Source organism: Mercenaria mercenaria, chromosome 2 (assembly GCF_021730395.1).
Source record: "Mercenaria mercenaria strain notata chromosome 2, MADL_Memer_1, whole genome shotgun sequence".
NCBI lineage: Eukaryota > Metazoa > Mollusca > Bivalvia > Venerida > Veneridae > Mercenaria > Mercenaria mercenaria.
In genome coordinates, this window is record NC_069362.1 from 76,288,703 (window position 1) to 76,311,732 (window position 23,030).

The window sequence follows — 23,030 nt, forward strand, 5'->3', positions numbered from 1 at the left end:
GTATTTTAAGTGCGAATGATAATCTTCTATCTATCTATCTTCCATTTAGTCAACGTACCCCTGCTGGGGACTTAAGACTTTGCGCGTCAACTAGCAAAAATGTTAAAAGAGTAAAAAGTGGTGGTAAAATGCAAGAAGGACAAGGGTTAAAAAAACAGGTTAAAAACAGGGCAGGTGTATTTAGGGTGAGACGTGCTCAATCTGGCTTACAGCCTGACTGAACACTGGCCCAGACGGGTTGACAACATCTGAAGGCAATAATACTATTAATATTAATGTGTTTATATTGTGCATTGACGGACATTTACTGCTTATTTAATTGTGTTTATATAATCAGAATCAATCGTATGTTTCACTTTTATGACTTATGTTTACATTGTTTATTTGTGATTATTATACCAGAGTAACAGACTATATACTGTTGTATTGTCTCTCTGTCTTGCCGATTATCTTATCTTATCTATACCAGAGATGGTCCGTCGTTGGAAATATAGTGGTGTATTACCAAAAAGGGGCGGTAACTCACTTCCGGTGTAAATATGAGGAAGTGTCATCTGCTCACCTGATCGAAACATTTCATTGTTTTGGAACAAATGTACAATGACAGTCACTGATTATGGGGAATTGTCTACGAAAATGTTTTGGCCACTTCGACAGAAGGTCTCTGTTTACATAGAATCCTTATATTTTTGATTTCACAGTTACGAAAACTCGTTTGATGAAAACCAGGTTGTGTTTATTTTCTAGAACGTAGCTATCAGGCTATACAGTGAACTTGCCTATTCCGAACCAGTCTGTAAATTGACTCATTTCCAAGTTTTTAAGCAGCCGTCGCGCATACGTCAAGAAAAACCGTAAGCTATGTTTTGGTTTTATATCTAATACATTAAACTAATAATTAATTGCTGGTAAATGTTCAAGTTATTCTTACATAATACATATTTCCAACATTGTCCAAATGCTATATTTTTTCTTATGTGGAAATTAGACGAATGTAAACAAAAATGTCAGATTCAAAGAGCGCTTGCGTTCTAGCTTTTTAATGAAATGAAACGGAAGGGAGATTAAAAAGAAGGAAATTTTATGCTCTTTCCAGTCATATATCCCACATTAAAAACAATTTGACCATTGAGATGCCTAAAGTAGAAATATAGATGGCATACATTGTGCCTATTCCGAATCACAAATTTTCAGTTCTGTTCTGCTGCACGTTGTTTAAAGATTGCAGAAAAAATATCGATTCAATGTGTCCAAAATATTAATTTATGTTATTGTTTTTACCCATGGCCAGATGTTAAAGAAAAAGGCAGAGGTATTATTATACAATGTGACTATTTAATTCACATAAAGGACAAGACCGCCCACATGACTGTTTTAAAACTGAATATTTCAATAATGCCAAAGAAGGATGTCATGCCTATCGTTTTGGTCATTTAATTGGCCTTAAATGCGATTATTTCTATTCCTGACATAAAATAATTTCAGTTTTCGATTCAAGTGGTAGTTTTATGTTGTTGTGGATAGTAGTAAGAAAACCATTTCAGGTCATTTGTGGTGATTCGGAATAGGCGAGTATGACCCGGATTACGCACAGTACCAGTCTGATCAATTACAGAAATCTGTTACAAACAATGTTTTGTTTCGAATTTCTTTTCACATTATTTTAATCGTGACATATTTGTCCAGCATTTAAAATGAAATTTATATTTAAAATATAAACTTGACGAAGTAAAACGATAAAAAATTAAAAACTGGTTCGGAAAGGGCAAGTTCGCTGTAGATGTTGGCATTGCCTTCATTTTATAAAACTGTACTGAAGCATGGGTAAGCAATTATTTTATATCTGAACACATGGCAAAATGAATGTACAGAACCTTTAAAAACATAGAAAGGAAGTTTCTAGCCATGCGGTAAACAGTCACCTATATTGCGTTCTAGCCATCCCGTCCAGTAACCCGCTGCCTAGCATTTCCTCGGGATTTTATAGCCGTCCGGTAATCAATTTCAGTTGGTAGCACATATGTTACTAAATGCTGTCTAACAAGACGACAGTGACAAAAATCATCCTCTTCTATTAGTTTCGCCATTATTGATTTCGGCAAATTTGTTTTATCAGCTGAAAATGCAGTATTCTATATGAGATGATTAAAAATGTACATTGTTATACAGTCCCACAAAGTTTTGTTTGCAGATAAGCATTGATATCTTAAGTAAATAACAGGTAAAGTTATATTGAATCATTACTTATCCTTTAAGAAATTAAATTGTACATCAGTTGACATTGAATGAATCAGCAATGGTAAGAATACTGTATCATTATCATTTGTTGTATGAATGTTGTAAAGGATTTTTACTAGAAAACAATTTATCATGTGTTCAAAGAGATGGATAAATGTTATAGTTTTCAATTTTTGTTATACATTCAATTGCCTGTGTAATGGATCAGCTTCTTTCACAATGAGAAGAGTCTAAACTTATCAAGACTAGTGGTACATCATTGCTAATCCATATCATACAATTGTAATAAGATAGTATCCAAATGTCTTTCAGATACCATAGATTGATTTATAAATTCATTAATGCAGGCCTTTTTTTCATCAATTTGGGAATGCCACCGACACCGATGGAATTGGGAAAATGCTCTCAGAATTTGTCTTAATTGGGACAATTTGCTAATTACCAAAATCTACATAAATGTATTTTTGTGTGAAATAGTAATGAATTGCATTTCAGTAATTGTTCAACAGTATTATAATTTACCTAAATATACATAAAAATTAGCAAAACTATCTTAAAACAGCAAAAACCCTAAAAGGTATAATCATTTGGGAATTTTGAATTCAACTTTGGGAAAAAAACATACTTTTTCGCATTGGGATTACCTCCTTTTACAAGAGGTAGATTTATAGGGGAAAAAAGCCCTGTAATGTCTCAGACGTGCACACATTAATAATAAAAACTATAATAACATTGGAAAACAAGTTTTTGAATTATTATTTTGAATACAATGGATATGGACATATTATTATTGTTATACCAGATTTATATATGTAACATATGCAACAAAAATTCATAATAATTTGAACAACTTTGGTAGTTATCTAGAGACAGATACTTTCATTTAATTTTTCATCAATATACTTAAAAAACTTACAGTCTTGTTATTCTATAAAAAAAGTTAAATGTTAAAATGTTATTTTATCTATTCAGGAGACAGTTTTTACAGACAAGATACTATGTGGAGAAAGAGACATCAATAGAGGTAATGGTTGTACAGACTTTATTTGTTTCCTTGCAGTTAGTATTCAGCATGCTGAAATATGAGAATTTCTTGAAAGGAAAAACTACATCATGATATGATGTGATTTTATCCCTTATCATGCTGGACAGGATTGATTCTGCCTTTGCGACCAGTGTAGATCATGATCAGCCTGCACATCTGTGCAGTCTGATCAAGATCTGCACTGTTCGCAATTCAGTCAGTATCTTTTAAGTAAACACGCATTTTAACAGGTGATGGTACTGTCCAAATTGGAACACAGACAAGTTCATTATAGAAATTTAGCAGGGTAAGGGTTATAATAGATTCATTTACATGCTATATTAAAATACGAAATTGTAGTTGTTAATAGAATTTTTGAAAATGTATTAAAGAAATTCTCAAATTTCATTTAATTTTTATCCAGAACCCAGCAGCACTTAAATCTGTCCCATAATTTACATAGCTTTAAATAGATCCTGGAATCATGAACATGTACCACAGATTATATCTTGAATGTATTTATGTTGAAACCCACCTGTCAGAATGATTTAAATATTTCATGGATAGCATAAGATACTGAATATTCATGATACGCTGATGATTCTGTTTTATTCCTTGGTCCTTTTTTAGCCCATATACTTTTTCACCAGTGCACATCTTTATCTTTTTTACAGTTTGCAAATTTGATGGATGAGGTAAGTATAACATGTACATTGTTACACTAAGAGACATTTGAGCCGTGCCATGAGAAAACCAACATAGTGCATTTGCAACCAGCATGGATCCAGACCAGCCTGCATGGATGTCAAGTGCATTTGCAACCAGCATGGATCCAGACCAGCCTGCACGGATGTCATGATCCATGCTGTTCGCTTTCAAAGCCTATTGCAATTAGAGAAACCCTTACGGATGTGCAGGCTAGTCTGGATCCATAATGGTCGCAAATGCACTATGTTGGTTTTCTCATGGCGCGGCTCATTTACTTTTACTTGGAATCTACAATTTATTGGTCTTTTGTTATGTTGTTTTTAGTTTTTGTATATTGGTCAAAACATGTAGAATAATTATTATATAAATGTTGCTGACTTGTTAGGATGAAAACTTCATTCTACCATATGCAGTAACTGATCATTCATGAATGAGAGAAAGTTTCCCAAGATTTTGATGTTGAAACTTGATTTTTGCAGTTTGTGTATAAAGAAGAAATCTTGTTAAGATTTAGTGATGTTTTGATTTTGTTAAAAGAAAGATATTATTTTGAACATTGTGTAATGTTCAGATTTTATGGAAGGGAATAGTTATTTTATAGTTATATAGCAATGTTGACTTGACATGTTCCTACATTATGTTGTACTCCACATGTGGACAAGTGTATATGTTATAATTGTATGTTTTGGACTTTACAGGAGGAGGTGCAAAATGAAATGAGCAAGTAAGTAATAGTGTTACAAACATTTGATACTTACATAATACTCTTCCATAGCTACATTGTATTCTCTTCATTCCAAATTCTATATTGAATTTTCGAAAGTGTTTATGTTTTTATTACAGTACAATAAACTGAAGGCTTAATGTAACACAGTTGTTAAACTAATGATGTTGAAAAGATTTGGTTTGGAATGTTGGTTAAGCTTGGATGTTATTGTCACCAGTAATTTTGAAATACTTAATACGCCCTCGATTTTTGGGGCATCTTAATTCTTTCAAAGATATAACAGACCAACCTTCATTTAGAAAGGACAATGGCATAAACTAAAATGTATTTCTTTGTCTTGTATAGTAAAATCATCAAATTGGTTTCTTCAGTGCTTTATGCATGTAATATTTTTCATAGAATTATGTTAAACAGTGTTGCACTGAGCTCTTGATTGGATTTATAGTTGAATGTATCTGTGAACATGTAGAAGTAATTGCTAACATTTGTAATCAGGTTCAGAGTTAGAGATTAGGACTAGACTAAGTATAAGATATTCTAGCATCTATAATAAACTGTGAACAGAATCTGTTTGCTCTCCGAGGAAACCAAGTGAGGCAAAATACTGTTACTAAGACCATCTCAGTCATTGTAGGATATCTTCAGCAGCACCTTGTTTATCCGTTATAATAATTATGACCATTTCATTTTTATTGTTTTCATCTTCTCCAGTTTTTCTTCTAATTGTACTCCGTTATTAACTACTGGACATTTTCTAACACATATGTCAGATTGTATATATTGATACTGATGTTTTGAAAGATTGAATTCTTGCATTCCTGGCTGCACAGTACACAGTTGGAACTACAAAGGCTTAATGGACCTTTTACTGTTTCTACATACTATAAACTGGTATTTTTCTTTACGTCTGTTCATCCACCTGTCTGTTGTGAAAGCTTCTGCATGATGTGCTAATTTCTTTTGGCCTACAAAGCACAGGGATATAAATTAACATTCGCTCAGTGCGACCAGATTTGAAGCTGGTTGAGTCAATTTTCCAAAATAGTCGCCCAGCTGGCGAATGGCTTAAAAGGATTCTCCTATTAATGTCAGTATTCTGGGTTTTTCTGAGACTGTCTTATTAATATGCACTACGTCACTTAAATCGACTAATCAAAATTACAGATGTATACTAAGGCCAGTCGGAATACGTGGATCATTTACTCTGTCACTAACAATGGCTGTGCCCATAGAAATACAGCACTAGAAAGTAGAGGTTTATTGAAGGTTGTTAAAGAGCTTAGAACGGCCGGTCGCGGTGACAAAAGGAAATATTATCAGGATTATTAAAAGACCTAAAGGCCAATGAGGACTTTTAATGAAAAATGGTCTGTTAACAGATCGCGGCTGCATAGAACACCGACGGCAACAAGTAATAATTTCGTGATGGGTTGCGAGTCCAGTAAATCGACAATGTAACAAAATACTAGAATTCAGATGTCCATAAGCATGCAGCCTCAATCAAAATGCCCATAAACAACCCAAATGATATAGTGCTGCAAAAATCATTCAAACTTTAAGTGCGTCTGTGTTTGAGAGGCTGTGTCCAATATTTAGAACATGTCATGCACTGGTTGATTACAACTTTCAGGACCTTTCAATGTGAGTTTGATGAGTGTTCTGTAATTATATTTAAGAATTGATGTATTTTGGCAGGAAGCAAATTACAAGACTTATTATCAAGTATGTTGATTTAAACCACTGTTAGTATATTTTTCCGCTAATAATAGCTGGGCCCCTAACTTTTAGGCTGGGCCCCTAGAATTTGCCTGTAAGGAGCCCAGTTGGCTAATAGAGTCTGAGTGTTAATTTATATCCCTGAAGCATAGTGATTTGATCATATGATATCACATAAATCAAATATAAATTGTAAAGTGCTGATTAATGATGGCCTTGACAGATAATTAATTTGATCATTTGTCACTGAATGTCTTCATTCCTGACAAATTTTGATGCTCTAAGAAGCCCCAATCTGTTTGGGCACCAGAACTGCAATTCTGTATTGTGAAAAGTTGACCTATCATTGGACCAGGTGCAATGTTCAGAATCTGCGAGGTAAAATCCTAGAAAGTTAGCAGTTTGGATATATTTTTATCACTCTAGATGTATCTGATTTTCATCACTGTTAATTGATGAGCACATTATTTTGTTGTGATGAATCAACGATATTTCCAACACTGTTCAATTGTAATTATAAATTGAATTGCTGTTAATTAATTGGGAACACTGTTACTTTATTGATGTGCAGTCTTATTACATAATCACAGTGAAAGCATGTATTGGATGCAGATTGACAATGCTGTCACGATACTGTTATTATAGATAGAACACTGAGTGATTTGAAATTTTGATATGAAATATAATCTGTTTATGTGCTTATGTTACTGCTGATACTTGTGTCTCATTGTGGTTGTGTTCAGATGTTTTGGGTTAGTTTGATTAGGTAAAGTTGGTAAAGGCGGATGTATTTGGGTTGTCTGGCAAAGTTACATGCTTTAGCAATCTGAACAAGAATTATTATACAAGTAAAAGAAAATTTAAGCTCAGAATAGCTATATCTAATTAACTTTTATATTTTATTTCAGCACAATGTCTTCTTAAAAATCATTTATTTATTACTGATGCAGAATTATCAAAACTTAGTGAAATTTTAGTGTTTACAGTCAAAAAGAGTATAAGATTTAGATGCATGATCAACTAACCAAATGCTTATTGAAAGCATGTTGAGATACGGGTGCATGTTTTTAAGTAAGCTATTACTGTCAATTTTATTTTGTGAAACTAATTTTTAAGTCTGTAAAATAAACATTTATAATGGGTCTTTGTTTAACCTTTACCTTGCTGGCGGCAAGTTATTCTGCCTTTGCGACCAGTGCAGACCAAGATTAGCCTGTACATCCATGCAGGCTAATCATGGTCTGCACAGTTCGCTATTCAGTCAGTAAATTTTCAGTAAACACCCCTTCAAACAATAAATGGTATTGCCTAAATTGAGTGATAGACCAGCCCATTTTAGAAATTTAGCAGGCTAAAGGTTAATCATATGAAAGCAGCTTTTTTTGCTCAGGGATGGCAAATATTCAAAGTACAATATCTTGAGAGTGTCCAGTAAGCTTTAATATATATGTCTGCTGTAACTACAGTTTTACTAGTTGTATAACTGCAAGAGCTCCCACTGGTGGAAATCTCTAGAACATATAGAATTCAAAACTCTTTTATCTTTATAGTTAAGATCCAATGTAAGTTTGACTTTGCTGATAGCAAGTTGGAACATAAATTTTCTCTTACCTCAATTACCCAATCTGACTAAAGTACATCTCCTATTATGCTACGCATAGGATCTGAGAACGACCTATTCATAGCCTCGTTCTGGCGACCCTTTCGCTAGCCAATCAGAACTTAACTTACAATATCTCGCAAATCTACCTGTAGCCTTGACATCCGATATTTACAATTCTTATGTCTAAATGTGTCAAGTAGCCGGTTAGCTCAGTCGGTAGGCTACTTACTTTGTAAGCGAGGGGTCCCGGGTTCGAAACCTGGTATGACTGCACATTTTTCTTTCTCTTTGACATTCGAACAAGTCGTCTGATTGGTTTAAATAAAAATAGCAATACTGGAAATCCAAAATATACAGAAGACGAATGTGAATGGGTCGTTCTCAGATCTTCGTTTAGAAGATCAAGTACTTTAGTCAGATTGCTCAATTACCCATCCAGTATCTTCCCCACAATTTTCAGATAAAGGGGCCTCCATGGCTGTGTGGTTAAGGTTGATGACTTCAAATCACTTGCCCCTCACCACCTGTGATGAAATAGTGCAGGGAGGGGCACCTGGGGTCTTCACCATTAAAGCTGGAAAGTCACCATATGACCTACAATTGTGTCTGTGTGACATTATACCCAGCAAAAAAAAAAAAAAAAAAAAAAAAAAAAAAAAACAATTACAAAGATCAAAGATCATATTCCAATTGAATGAAACATTTATTTGGATACATAACCAGATGTGATGACTGCCACAGAATATTTTTTTGGACAAATAATGCTGCTTATTTCTAGGACTAAGGAAATTAGTTTCACATGTGTGTTTGAGTTAGTATGTGTGTTTTTATTTTCTGTGTCACTAGATTAGTTACTGAAAGAGAAAAGCAGTTAGTCAGTTCCAAACAGTACAATACTCTAGTCAGTGAGCAGAAGCTGAGAGATGCTGAACTCGATAGAAAGGTAATAAATACACAACCACTCTTTTTTTTCATATATACTGGGAAGTTTTCTTGATTGCTAATTTACTTTTTGACATCATATTGCGTGTTTACAGGTGGAAGATTCAGTGCTGTGATATCTGTCTATATATAGATGCATTAGTTTTCATAGATTTTCTTCATTTTCCCAATCACTGCTAATTTTGCACATCAGAAATAGGTTCAGACTTGTGACATATAATGGTTTAGCAAAAGAAGTCTGTATTGTATTTATTTGCAATATTTACTACATTGTAATGTTATTTATGCTGATAAAGATTTTGCAGTCTTCTATTCAAAGATATATGATCAAAGATCAATTTTGTGTCCGGTCCATAATTGTCATTCATCAAGGGATTTTAATATTACTTGGCACAAATGTTCCCCATGATGAGATGACGTTTCATGGGCAAAACTCTGACCCAAGGGTCAAGGTCACACTTGGAGGTGAAAGGTCAACAGGGCTTTTTTCCTGGCCGGTCCATAATTCTCCATGAAGAGATTTTAATATTACTTGGCACAAATGTACCCCATAATAAGACTATCTATTATGCGCAAATTTCAGACCCTTAGCTCAAAGGTCAAGGTCACACTTGGCAGTTAGATGTTAACATGTCATGAACAGGGTCTGTTTCATGTCCGATCCAGAACTCTGTCATCTATCAAGGGATTACAATATTACTTGGCTTAAATGTTCCCCATAATTAGACGAAGTGTCATGCGCAACACCCAGACCCCTACGTAAAAACAAAGTTTTATACCAGTAGGGGACTTCTATATTGCCACTGCAATACTCAGTCACATGTTTTATCTGGTACTGTTTTTATACTGGTGTCATGGTACTTTTTATCATAATAGCTTAAAATTTAATGTTGTTTTAACTTTTGTTTGCTTTAAATTTTGTGAATAATTCCCTTTATTCGAAAAACCGTAAGTGTTTTCACATTGCATTGAAAATCAACCATTTATACAGTATGAAAAAGTTTCATTGAAAGTACATTAATATTACTCGAAATAATTATGCGAAAGAACATTTTATTTTCAAGAAAAAAGTCTTTCTGTATTTAATTAATATGCATATATGTAAGGGATTTGGATCAAACAGTAGTTTCTATTCATCAGGCATTAAAAGCATCTGTGTAGAATATGTAGGATTTTTTTTTTAAGTTTACAGAGATAAACCTAATACTTGACTTTATCTAAAAAGTATGTTTAGCAGATTATGTATCATCAATTCCTCAGTATCCCATTCCTTGAAGCACTGGCTTGTATATATGAAATATAGCTGCGCTTTGTTTTGTTCTGTGAATTACATGTATCCCAGATTGAACCAGGGGAAAACTGGAATTTGCTAGAATTTTAATGATAATTTGCTAGAGTTTGTGATGATTGCTAGAAAGTATGATAATTTGCTAGAATTTGTAATTTAAACTGCTAGAGTCTCTGATAACTCCACATACAGTGTTAAAAGTTAGGATATATCCACTTGCTTCTGTAAGTCAAAAATTAGAAAATCAAATCAAAATACAAATGAGCCGTGCCATTAGAAAACCAACATAGTGGCTTTGCGACCAGCATGAATCCAGACCAGCCTGCTCATCCACACAGTCTGGTCAGGATCCATGCTATTCGCTTTAAAGCCTGTTGGAATTAGAGATACTGTTAGCGAACAGCATGGATCCTGACCAGTCTGCACGGATGCGCAGGCTGGTCTGGATCCATGCTGGTCGCAAAGACACTATGTTGGTTTTCTCATGGCGCGGCTCAAATGTACTTTCTAGTTTACGAGGGCAACTTCAAATTACAGGTTTATAATAATTTCTCTTAGCATTAAATCTTATACTAGCGAAAATCTGTTATTAAATGGGCATCTGATGCCAGTACAGTACATCTAAAATGTATGTAACTTCCAAGTTATTTGTATAACACAATGCAAGTTGAAGTCAGTTTGGGCAACTTAAAATTTAGTTGGTCATGGGATGACATGGTTAGAAAAACAGATATAAGACTGCATATAACCAGAAATCTACATCAGTTTGTAGATTTTCAGGACAGTCAATTTCTATCTGGGAAAACTATTTTACCTTTTACATTGGACCAAAGACTAGTGTTTCTTCCATGCAGGGAAGTTCATCATTGTAGCAGTGAACTAGACTTAGTTCCTATAATCCAGGACTCGTCTAAGGTGCATCCATAATTTTTAACAATTGTTCTGTTCAAGTAAAGAAATGATGTCAAAAGAAACTGTAGAAGTTAAGAAAGTGTAGATACAACTTACCCTATATGAAGGATTTATAGATGTTTGATTTTTCAGTCCACTTTTAGTAGAAAACCATTTTTGGGACTAAAGGGCTATGCTGTTTTAATTCTTCTTTTTTCATTTTTATTAGGTCAGTAGCTTTGCCATACATAGATTGATTTTCAGACTGTTTGGAACAGTTTTTATCATTAAACTGTGAGATCAAGGCTGACCCAAAGCTCAAAGGTCTAGGTCACACTTAAATTTAATAAACCTAAGCTGTTTTTCCTTGGCCCGTCTGTAACTTCTTTTGTTAAAAGACTTTGTCTGAAATTGTTTGTCCTTCACCTCTGGTTCATGCGGGTGAAATCGACAGTTACAAGTTAACAGGTTTGTACTGGTAATGCTGGTTAGCTTAACTGCCCGCCGTTACATAAATCAAATACTGTAGAAAATCAGCATTAAACCCATAACAAACTAATCTTTTAGCATTGACAAATGTAAAATAATTGACACAAATATTATTGTTACAAGACAAAGTGTTGCATGCAAGACTAAGAACGTTGGTCACACATAGAGAGGTAAATGAATTTAGGTTTGCAAGTTGGTCTATAAATCTTTATGCATAGATGGATTTTCAAATAATTTGGCATGAACATCCACTATAACAAGACAACATGTCATGGGGAAGAATTAGACCCATAGCTGAAAGGCCAAGGTCACACTTATAGGTAATTTTCCTTGTCTTGCCTGTTTGTCTTGTATGCTCATATTGAAAATCAAATAACTTTTCTCAAAGGTTCACCATATCAGAAGGCTGTGTTACGAGGTCAAAGGTTTCATGTTATTTTCTTTATCTAATAATCTAGTCTATTACCCTTTTATGGAGGGTTGGATAAAATGAAACGTATGTCACTAAATCAAACATTATAGAGCTTCATCTAACAACCTAGTGATTAGATCAGAATATTTTCCTTTTTTGTTTAATGGTCCACATTAACCAGTAGAGGACTTTGTATTGCTTGCCAATACTTCCTTCACTTGTTTTTATCTTCTTTGTTGTATCCATTCACATTGACTTGTAATCAGCTGTATTTGTTGATGATATTTAACATTTTAATCAGTTATGAGGAAAACAGCATGAATCTCACATTTTATCATAACATTAAATCTTTAATTTAACCTTTGCAGATTATTACTTATAATAATCATTGAAGTACTTTACAGCTTTATAATAACTTGACTGTTGAAGATTTTTAATTCTTTTACTTATGGGATAATTACTTTTTACACATACTTGTGTACATTGATACATTATGTAGTCTGTATTGGATTGAACTTAATCAAGGGTGAAGTTAACAAAGGTGGCCGAACCTCTTGACACTTTGATATGATACTTGTAAAAAGACTTAAAGAAATTTGGTCCCGATTATGAGATGTTCTTCCAACTTAAACAGTTGAAGTTGGAAGTCAGTATTCACCAGCTAGTGCTATAATTTTGACCTTAGCGTAACTTTAGAGGAGTATGCCAGCAGATTTATGTCACTTTTGTCCAAATTGAAAACATTGCTGTCATAGAATTGAAAAAAGTTAAGTGTTTTGTGGAACAGAAACAATTTCTTGACTGTATATATTTTGAATAAAAAACGGAAAAAAACCCAACAAAAAACAGTTTACTGATAAATTAGATTACTTAGGTGGGAGACAAAATAGAATATTTGTTATTTATTAGAACAAATGATGCTCACATGTCATTCAAGTTAGAAATAATGTATGCATCTTGAATGTTCTTATTTAAGGGTTATAGTTTGTGTTATAAGGTATCTCAAATAAGTAGATTCTTATATTCTGTCACTTTAAAAGAACTCAAATTCAGAATAAATTGGCATGATAAAACTAAACTCTATCTTTGTGTTTAGAGTTTACTAAATAGTTATATTTTCATTAAAAAAAGGATAAATTATGTGATAGAGATTGATATGTTTGATGATTACTCAGCTTCAGGAAGATGAGGAGGAGTTACGTCGTGAGGAGGAGGCATATATCGAGGCCAAGAGAGAGGCGGCACACATAGCTAAACTCCAACAACAGAAAGAACAGGCAGCTAAAAAACCAAATGGTCCAAAGTCATGGAAAGCAGGCGAGGACGGTGAATGGGAAGTGTAAGTTATTTGTACTCTTCTATATAGTTAGGTATTTAATGATAAGTGTAACTTATCTGTAATTTACGTATAGTTACCTGTTTCATGGTACATTTTTTGTCACTTATATGTTTTACTGTTTAATTATTCAAAAGTGTGTTAACATGTAAAACATGTAATAGGGTGGGTAAATATTTTGTTCTAGTTATTAGTGACATTGTATATAAATTCCAGTGCTGGAGGAGAAGATGATTTTGAGATGTTTTTAGAGAGTGTCCGTGAACGCTCACTGAAGGCAACTGCTCATCTTAGAAAAGGTAATTATTTGCCTTTCACTGCTTTAAGCTCAAAACCTTGCTTGGGGTGTGGACTTAATTTGTGTGAGGAAGCCATGCAAATAGTATATGGACTGTCATAAGTTCTACTTAGGTGCCTGGAGGAGCACCCAGGATCTTCCTTCATTGTCAAAAGTTGGAAAGTTTCTGTATGGCCTAAAATAAGTGTTAGTGTGACTAAAAAAAAAATGATCAGAACAAACAAATACACTAAGCTACACAACAGCATTGTACTATTGTTCTTTTTTACTTTAGAATAGCATGTTTTGTGGTAATTTGACTCTCATGTTCCAATTCCTGTTGATAAAAAATTATGATACTGTTTCGATCAGCAGTTGGTACATAAAGTAAAGATAACTCTAGGCCAAATGTTAAGTAAAGAATACCAAGAGTTGTATACCTTGTATTTACGACATGGATTTTATTATGCAAAGTTTACAAACTGATAAATATACTAGATTAAGCCAAAGGTAATCGGATATAATTGAAATAAACTTTGTTTAGATGAGATAAGCTGTTATCTCTATTTGTTGGTTGTTATCTTGAAATGCTGACAAATGCAGCTATCATTTTAAAAAGCTTGCTGTTTTGTAGTTATTTTAAATTTAACTTATGTCAGTTGTAACTCTTGGGGAAACTGTATTGATTAGAGATGGTTTTATTTTTACTATGTCATCAGTTAGGGCCAGCAGCAAGTATGTCCTATAGGGAGATGGCATTTAACAAGAAATTTCTAATTCAAAGTAGGAAATTGGTTTAATTTTTACTAAATAAAAAAGTTGCTTAAAGAATTTCCCTCTCAACAAATTATGTTACAGAATCAAATGATGGGCAGAGTTCAAACAGTTCTTCCACTCCGACCCCGGTAGTACGCGAAAGATCTCACACAGATGGCTCTAACTCTGTAGAATTAGAATGGGACCATGATGAAGGTAACTATTGTAAGAAAGTCGTTAGAAAGCATTGGAGTTTTTTCTCACACATGTTCTGTGTAGCTAGCATGGTACTGCATTGTACTCTTGTCAAGGGGCTGATCACCTTACAATACAGCTTTTTTTGTGTATTTGACTAAACATTATGCCAAAAGAGGCTTGGTCTTTTCCAACTGTAACATGCAGGGAATTTGACTGTAAGTTGCATATAGTAGGTTACAACTGGTTTGAAATCAAGAACACTTTCACATGGCAGTTTTTGTATAATTACAATTTTGTTCAAAAATAGATTTCAAATTGACTAGGACATACTTAAAAGTTACTGAAACAGTGTACACATATAAATGTAGATACTGGTAAACACAGTAAACATTTTGTAGGATGCATTTTCATACTTCATCAGAACATATATGCCTTCCCTTCAATCAGCCCATTTGAAGAATTGGGGGTATATTATTTTGATCATGTCAGTTGGTTTGTCTATTGAAAATTGAGTCTGAAAACCATTTGTTAGAAGTTGATAAAACTTGACTTGGTTGTTCCTTGCATGGTCCTCTATCAAAGTTTTTTTCAAAGAATTCCAATCTGTGAAGAATTCTGGTTGAACAGTCCTCTTCTCCAAAAACAACAAAGCCAAGAACTTAGATGTTTGGCCTGTAGCATTGTCTAGTGGTCCTCTGCAAAGTTTGTTTAGATCATGTCTCATGGGTAAAAATTGCCCTGCCCAAGGTTTCAGTTGTGTTATATAGACTTGTAGAGGAAACAATCTTCTTGTTTTAATCCTCAAGCCCAGGAGCTTAGATATTTGGCTTGAAACTTTGTGTAATTGTCCTCCACCAAGTTTGTTCAGATCATGCCCCTTGGGTCACTTGCCTTCTTGTTTAAAGCAGCATGGTTTAAAGCATAGATGTTTGGTTTATAGCATTGTGTACAAGTCCCCTACCATGAAATCATGCACCCATTTGAGTCAAGTGAGAGATGCAGGACAATCATGGTCCTCTTTTTTGGGGGGTAAAAAAATAGATATTTTGGTCATAGTGACATCGAGACTGAAAATGATGTCTAATTAAAGAATGTTTAGGCCTATAGTGGTCAAACTTTATAGGATGATTGCCTCTAGCCGTAAGGTTGCCCCCTGTTCTTTAGAGGATCAGTAGTCCAAAGGTCAGTGACATTGAGACTGAAAATGTTTTCTGATCGATAACTGGAAAATACTTTGGCTGTAGATGTTATTCTTTATAGTATAGATTAGTTGTCTGATCAGTAGGTGGCACTTATTATTTTGGGGTCAGAAGCTTGAAGGTAAAGGTCACAATGAGCTCCAGACTGAAAATGGATTATTACTGCTTTGGCTTTTTGGGATTATACTTCTTAGAATGATTGTTTATGGTCAGAGACCTATCTCTTTTAATGTTACACATACAATCTGAATTACAGGTAATAGTTTCATGGATGCATTAGATTTATTAAACACATTTATTGTTTTGATATTTAATAAAGTTTGTATACGATTAGAAATGCATCAGTATGAAACTTAAGTAAAAGATAGTTTACATGCACCTTGCCCAGCAAGAGAGTCGTGATAGTCCTGCCAGCCCTGCCTTGTCTGTTGACCTAGAATGGGACACAGAATTTACAGCATCAGAAGACAAAGATACTCAGAACCTGCTGAAAGCAGAATACCAAATATCTCAGGATGCCAGGTGATAGGAAGTGTTGCATAATGAACAGATTACTGTAATCATGAAACAAATATATGAAAAATCTGAAACTGTTTTCATACACATTGAAAGCATGGTGATAAATATACAAAATATCCTACAATAGACATATCAATTGGCATTTGGCAGCAGTTTCTGCTGTTTTACATCTGTAAAACTTTGAATGTGTTATACATGAAAGACTGCTCACCCGAGCATCAATGGTTAGAGCAACCGGGCCAACTTGGGCAATACATGTGGTCCCCAACCATTTTCTACATACTTTTTGTGTTTGGGGTGTTCGAAATAATGGTTAAGTCAAGTATTTTGGGACCTCGAGCTGTCAGTGTTTTACTGTATATAAGCATTGAACTATAGCTTGTTAAGTTTGTTTTATTGATTAAGGCATATTTTGGTCAAATAGGAATATATTCCTAGTATTTAAGTAGACTAGTTGAAATTTTCTTTAGACATAACATTCCAGAGAAGTTCTTCTACTGTTAAAAATCATTCCGGTGTACATGCTTTCTTGTATGCATTTATATCTGTGATATATTCATGTAATTCATGTCATGTTGAAAACCTCTATGTGTCATTACATCTGATACAAACTATTACATACAGTTAAACTTTGTTTGCTCAAACTCGGATCATTTGAACACCACCCTTTGAATTCATTGTCAAGTCTCGGCAAAATTCCTGTATAATGAATGTTATTACAATGCTTCAACTACCAATAACTCAGACTAACTTTTCCTGTCCTGTAGAGTTCGAGCGATCGGAGTTGGACTGTACTATCATCTGTAGTAAAAGTCCCATGCTGTTATAGGCAACTGTTAGCTTTAAGTGTTAGATGATGTTTATATACATTTGTAATTTTAGTGACACTTTCAGCATTAAATGTATTATAGCATTTTTAGTGTGGCAGTTTATGAAACAGGGGTGTAAAATTCCACTTACCGGCTCTTATTTATGAGTTAAAGTCAGAAAAGGATGAGTGAACCTCACTGTATACTCAACAGACATGGAAAATGCTTTTCGTGGCATTACTTTTCCAAAATTAATAGGAAATATGTTCTAAATTACCTAGCAAAAAATGATTAAATCATCTTGAGTTGGTAGATGCTTCAAATTTAATTGATGATGATAAACAGGTGTATGCTAGACTGTGGTTCACTTATCATGCATTTGTTACAATAAATGCGTCACCACTTAATTTCCAGTGCTTTGTCAAATTTTAGAAAGCATGACTTCAACATTGAGTAATTGCCAAGTTTATTATGATCGACATTTACAATATAAACACATTGATGCAAATTATTTCAGTAAACACAAGTGTGCCTTTAATAATAAGTGATAATAATAAATGGGGGGAGTGACAATTTACTGTGGCAAGTAGATTTTATTGAAAGAAAAATTACACCCCTGTTGAAGTCATTTTTAAAGGTGGATAATCCAGTCTTAAATTTCGTGTGTTTTTTGGAAAAGTCTTTGATGCTAATTTCTGAAATATTAAATATTGTCAAATTTTCCCATAACCAGTTGTCTTGCCATTATAGATGTTTTTGTCATTAGAGTGTCATGTACCATATATTGGCATAGAAAATTGCATTTATTGTAGTAATTCAATATAAAAAAGAATTCCAAATATTTGTATTACCTCACTTATGTCTATTTTGGCCATCTACATTTATTCTAAGGGGTCTGCATGGTCAATCAGTTAAGGTCACTGACTTTGAATTGCCTCTCACTGCTCAAGGTTAAATACCTCTCTTAGGGTGTTGAATTTTTTCAATGTTAGAATGTCAGCCAGTCAGCTTATAGAAGAATGGTTGTTCTATCTCGAATTAATGCCTTGATGGGCATCTTTCATCTTCCTCCACAGTGAAGAGCTGGAAAGTAGCCATTTGGTGTAAAATTGCATTGATGTGATGAAGCAATAGAACACTGTGTTTAAGCAACATGTAGCTTAAAACTTTCAAGATTACTCTATAGCATAATGACTGTCATCTGGAACAGAGCTGTGAAATCTGAAAAAAGAACAAGGCAGTTTGATTCGCATGTATCAGTGCTATATACCGGGCAGGTTACAGAACCAGACTATCTGTCCGCAGTCAGCTAGGCTAAGTTAGCCTTACAGGTCTGTATCTTATGAATTTCTCTCTCTTTTCTTGGGGCTTTCTCTTGCTCTGTCTGTCTGGTGAGTAGAGAATGATTAAGTGCCCTGAGTAGCTGCCAATATTTGTAAAGCGCCTTTCAATGTGTTTAAATAAAGGCATTGTACAAATCTGGTATATAATATATTAGCTTTTTAATTACAAACTTTTATAAAAAATGTTGCAATGTCTGCTTCAAATAGGAATACACCTATGAAACTAGCTTTCTTGTTTTTAATTAGTCTGTGTTCAGACCCAGTGTTTTGTTCACAGGAGATAAGTCCTGAGGCTATTCAATTTTTGTATAATTATGCCCCTTTTCTTCTCAAAACACTGGCAGAAAGACTCGGGTCAGAATGTATAGAGTAATGATTGAATTTTTTTTTTTTTAATTATCTAGTCGGTAGCCAGACTAGATTTTAATATCAGTTAAGTCTCTAAGAGATGATATAAAATTTACAAAATGTTGCACCTTTAAATAGTTGTTTGATGTAACTTGTTCATTGTGACAGAGTTTCTGTCTCTTGTGTGTTTGTTTGTCAGCTTTCTGCTTATAATGCTCAAACAAATAACTTGATATTAGTTAATCATGATCACTGTGGACAGTGAAATTCATTGTGTAAGTTTCAGATTGTTCATCTATGATTAAGACTTCCGTGAGAATTCAGTTTGTTGTATCATTTTATAGTGTTCATAAACACTACATTTGTGATAAACTAAATGTAATATTTGATTTTATAGTGTGTGGGTTATTCTATGGTGTTGAGTTTTTTCATATTTCATGAAACATATCCAACCATCATTTGCTTAAGTTGTGAACTTATATAGACAATTTGTTTGACAATAAGTTTAATATTTGTGTACAAATATTGCTTACAAAATGGTGAAGAATTTCCCAATTTTCCATGAGCTGTCAAGGTATAGAGAACATGAGAACAGAAGGGTGCAAATGGCTTTGAGTTTTGTTTACTGGCTTGTTTAAATGCACTGTTTATCTATATGAATATAATATTAAGGTAATTCTGCACATTTGATAAACCAGAAGTGATGGCGTAACATCAGTAATATCCGGAAAACATAGAATAAAGCCTGGATTCGGCATACGTATATGAAAATCATTTTATGAATTAATGGCAACCTGTAAGTAAATTTATTACAGTGGCACTGTTACTACCTTTTTTAAGTTAGAATATAATATTAAAACATCTGACACATTAAATAATTCAAAATAATGTCTTAAAATTTGCTTGAAATGTGCGGGTCCATTTAATCATGGTCAGATATCTCAAAAATAAGCTCACAGGCCTATACATTTTATTTCACCACATAATAGGCCATATGTTCCTTTACAACTGTGAGAAGTTTCATTAAAAACTACATTGTAGAAAATTTTCTATTTGCGAAAATGTTACGAAAGTTGTGATTTTCCCATAGACTCCCATTATGAAAAATTGTGTGAGGTCCAAATTCTCAAATCAGTCTAGCAAAAAATCAAGCACATGACCCTATCTTTTTTATTTGCTGAATTTTCTAAGTATATTTTGAAGTTTTGAAAAATTAGAGTTTAATAAAAATCTACATTGTAGAAAAAATTTCGATCTGAACGTGCAGAACTACCTTAGTGTGATTGGCTAGATGATCTTGAAATAATTTGCTGCAAAATTTCTAAACCTGTTGTGTGTGGGATATATTTTGACCACAGTAAATTTAATTGATATGTTTTTATGCAGTTCTACTAAACTGTAGCACATGTTTATGGTATGCACTTGATTCATTTTAACACAATGTTAAGGTCATACTTTGAATACATAGCGTATTATTCACATATAAATTATTTTTATTTGATTGTTTGTGATAATGTATTTGTTTTATGTATTTTATGGCTCTGTTATTTGAGTTCTTGATGGGCAGTTTGTTGATACTTTATTTGAAGGATTTAATGTGTCATTGTAATTATAACTTTGTGTTGTAACCATAGCTTTAATAGAGTTCAGTATATTCTTAGACCATAGTTAAGCCTTACTTTTGTTTGCTTTATGCCTTGTCTTATGCTGTATCATGTTCTGTTTTTATTCCACTTATTTTTGTTATTTGTGCTTATAACTCTACTGCAATTTTCTGTGTGATACTCATTTTATAACCATTCAGGAAATCTATTAAATGCATGAATATAAGCAAAGAAGTATAAAATACACAGAATGGCAACTGGCTGTTATCTTGCATGTTTTGCGTCCAAGCGTGATTCAGCGTTATCTTTGTGAAGCGAGCGCGGAGTTGCAATTTGTACCTTTAAAACTACATGTAAAACACATGTTAGCTTCTAAAATAACATTTGTTTAATATGAAATAGTCTTAAGCACAAAATACACGTTTCTTACTATCAAAAAAGCGTGGTCATACGGTGATAATTGATAAATTGACAGTGTCATTCTTTCGCATACAAAATGACGCATGAAGAACTTCCAGTAACGAGATCTCGTTTGCAGCCGCGGGATGTTGGCAAGATTTGCTCTATATGCCTTTCAAGTTGCCGATCTATTTATTTTTATAACTCTTTGATATAAGCAAATGTTGAGGACTTTTCTAAAGTGATCTAGAATGTGACTCTGACTTAAATTTAGTGAGAAGAAATAGCACTCTACCATTTTCAGTATACCAGACATAAAAAACAAGAGGACCATGATGGTCCTGAATCGCTCACCTATCCCCACATGACCCAGTGTTGAACTGAGTATGACATCGTTATTTCTATTATTTGACAAAGTGACCTAGTTTTTGAGCACATGTGACCTAGATATCATCAAGATAAAAAATTCTGACCAATTTTCATGAAGATCCATTGAAAAATATGACCTCTAAAGAGGTCACAAGGTTTTTCTATTATTTGACCTAATGACCTAGTTTTAGAAAGCACGTGACCCACTTTTAAACTTGACCTAGATATCATCAAGATGAACATTCTGACCAATTTTCATGAAGATCCATAAAAAAATATGACCTCTAGAGAGGTCACAAGGTTTTTCTATTTTTAGACCAACTGACCTAGTTTTTGACCCCACGTGATCCAGTTTCGAACCTGACCTAGATATCATCAAGCTGAACATCCTGACCAATTTTCATGAAGATCTCATGAAAAAAATATGGCCTCTAGAGAGGTCACAAGGTTTTTCTATTTTGGATCTACTGACCTAGTTTTTGACCCCACGTGACCCAGTTTCAAACTTGACCTAGATATCATCAAGATGAACATTCTGACCAATTTTCATGAAGATTCATTGAGAAATATGGCCTCTAGAGAGGTCACAAGGTTTTTCTATTTTTAGATCTACTGACCTAGTTTTTGACCCCACGTGACCCAGTTTCAAACTTGACCTAGATATCATCAAGATGAACATTCTGACCAATTTTCATGAAGATCTCATGAAAAATATGGCCCCTAGAGAGGTCACAAGGTTTTTCTATTTTTAGACCTACTGACCTAGTTTTTGACCGCACGTGACCCAGTTTCGAACTTGACCTAGATATCATCAAGGTGAACATTCTGACCAATTTTCATGAAGATCCATTGAAAAATATGACCTCTAAAGAGGTCACAAGGTTTTTCTATTTTTAGACCGACTGACCTAGTTTTTGACCCCACGTGACCCAGTTTCGAACCTGACCTAGATATCATCAAGATGAACATTCTGACCAATTTTCATGAAGATCTCATGAAAAATATGGCCTCTAGAGAGGTCACAAGGTTTTTCTATTTTTAGATCTACTGACCTAGTTTTTGACCCCACGTGACCCAGTTTCAAACTTGACCTAGATATCATCAAGATGAACATTCAGACCAATTTTCATGAAGATCTCATGAAAAATATGGCCTCTAGAGAGGTCACAAGGTTTTTCTATTTTTAGACCTACTGACCTAGTTTTTGACCGCACATGACCCAGTTTCGAACTTGACCTAGATATCATCAAGATGAACATTCTGACCAACTTTCATAAAGATCCCATGAAAAATTTGACCTCTAGAGTGGTCACAAGGTTTTTCTATTTTTAGACCTACTGACCTAGTTTTTGACCGCACATGACCCAGTTTCGAACTTGACCTAGATATCATCAAGATGAACATTCTGACCAACTTTCATAAAGATCCCATGAAAAATTTGACCTCTAGAGTGGTCACAAGCAAAACTTTACGCACGCACGCACGGACGATGGATGACGGACGCCACACGATCACAAAAGCTCACCTTGTCACTTTGTGACAGGTGAGCTAATAAAAAAACAACAATACAAACAAGATCCTGCCTTCCAACAAAATTGCTCTTTTAAAAGTTGAAGAAGGCAGTCAAAATATTCATACATTATTTCAAACATTTCTTGAGCCGTGCCATGGGAAAACCAACATAGTGGGTGTGCGACCAGCATGGATCCAGACCAGCCTGCGCATCGGCGCAGTCTGGTCAGGCTCCATGCTGTTCGCTTTTAAAGCCTATTGGAATTGGAGAAACTGTTAGCGAACAGCATGGATCCTGACCAGACTGCGCGGATGCGCAGGCT

The 23,030-nt window shown here is 34.1% G+C and overlaps 1 protein-coding gene across 1 annotated transcript; it reads left to right on the forward strand.

Moving 5' to 3' along the window:
• The first annotated feature begins 539 nt into the window (after positions 1-539).
• Positions 540-21,151, forward strand: LOC123564356 (uncharacterized). The gene is made up of 9 exons (XM_053526643.1): positions 540-660; positions 3,211-3,262; positions 3,937-3,957; positions 4,669-4,694; positions 8,863-8,959; positions 13,214-13,377; positions 13,591-13,673; positions 14,510-14,761; positions 16,173-21,151. Exons 1-9 carry the CDS (start codon positions 617-619, stop codon positions 16,328-16,330), a joined length of 897 nt encoding a protein of 298 aa, XP_053382618.1. The 5' UTR covers positions 540-616; the 3' UTR covers positions 16,331-21,151.
• The last annotated feature ends 1,879 nt before the right edge of the window (positions 21,152-23,030 follow it).

What these genes read in the sequence shown, in the direction of transcription:
- LOC123564356 (XM_053526643.1), top strand. Translation starts at nt 617, where the DNA reads ATGGGGAATTGTCTACGAAAATGTTTTGGCCACTTCGACAGAAG. An exon ending in AACTGCTCATCTTAGAAAAG is followed by an intron (nt 13,674 to 14,509) that starts GTAATTATTTGC and finishes ATTATGTTACAG; the next exon opens with AATCAAATGATGGGCAGAGT. An exon ending in CTTTTTTTGTGTATTTGACT is followed by an intron (nt 14,762 to 16,172) that starts AAACATTATGCC and finishes AGTAAAAGATAG; the next exon opens with TTTACATGCACCTTGCCCAG.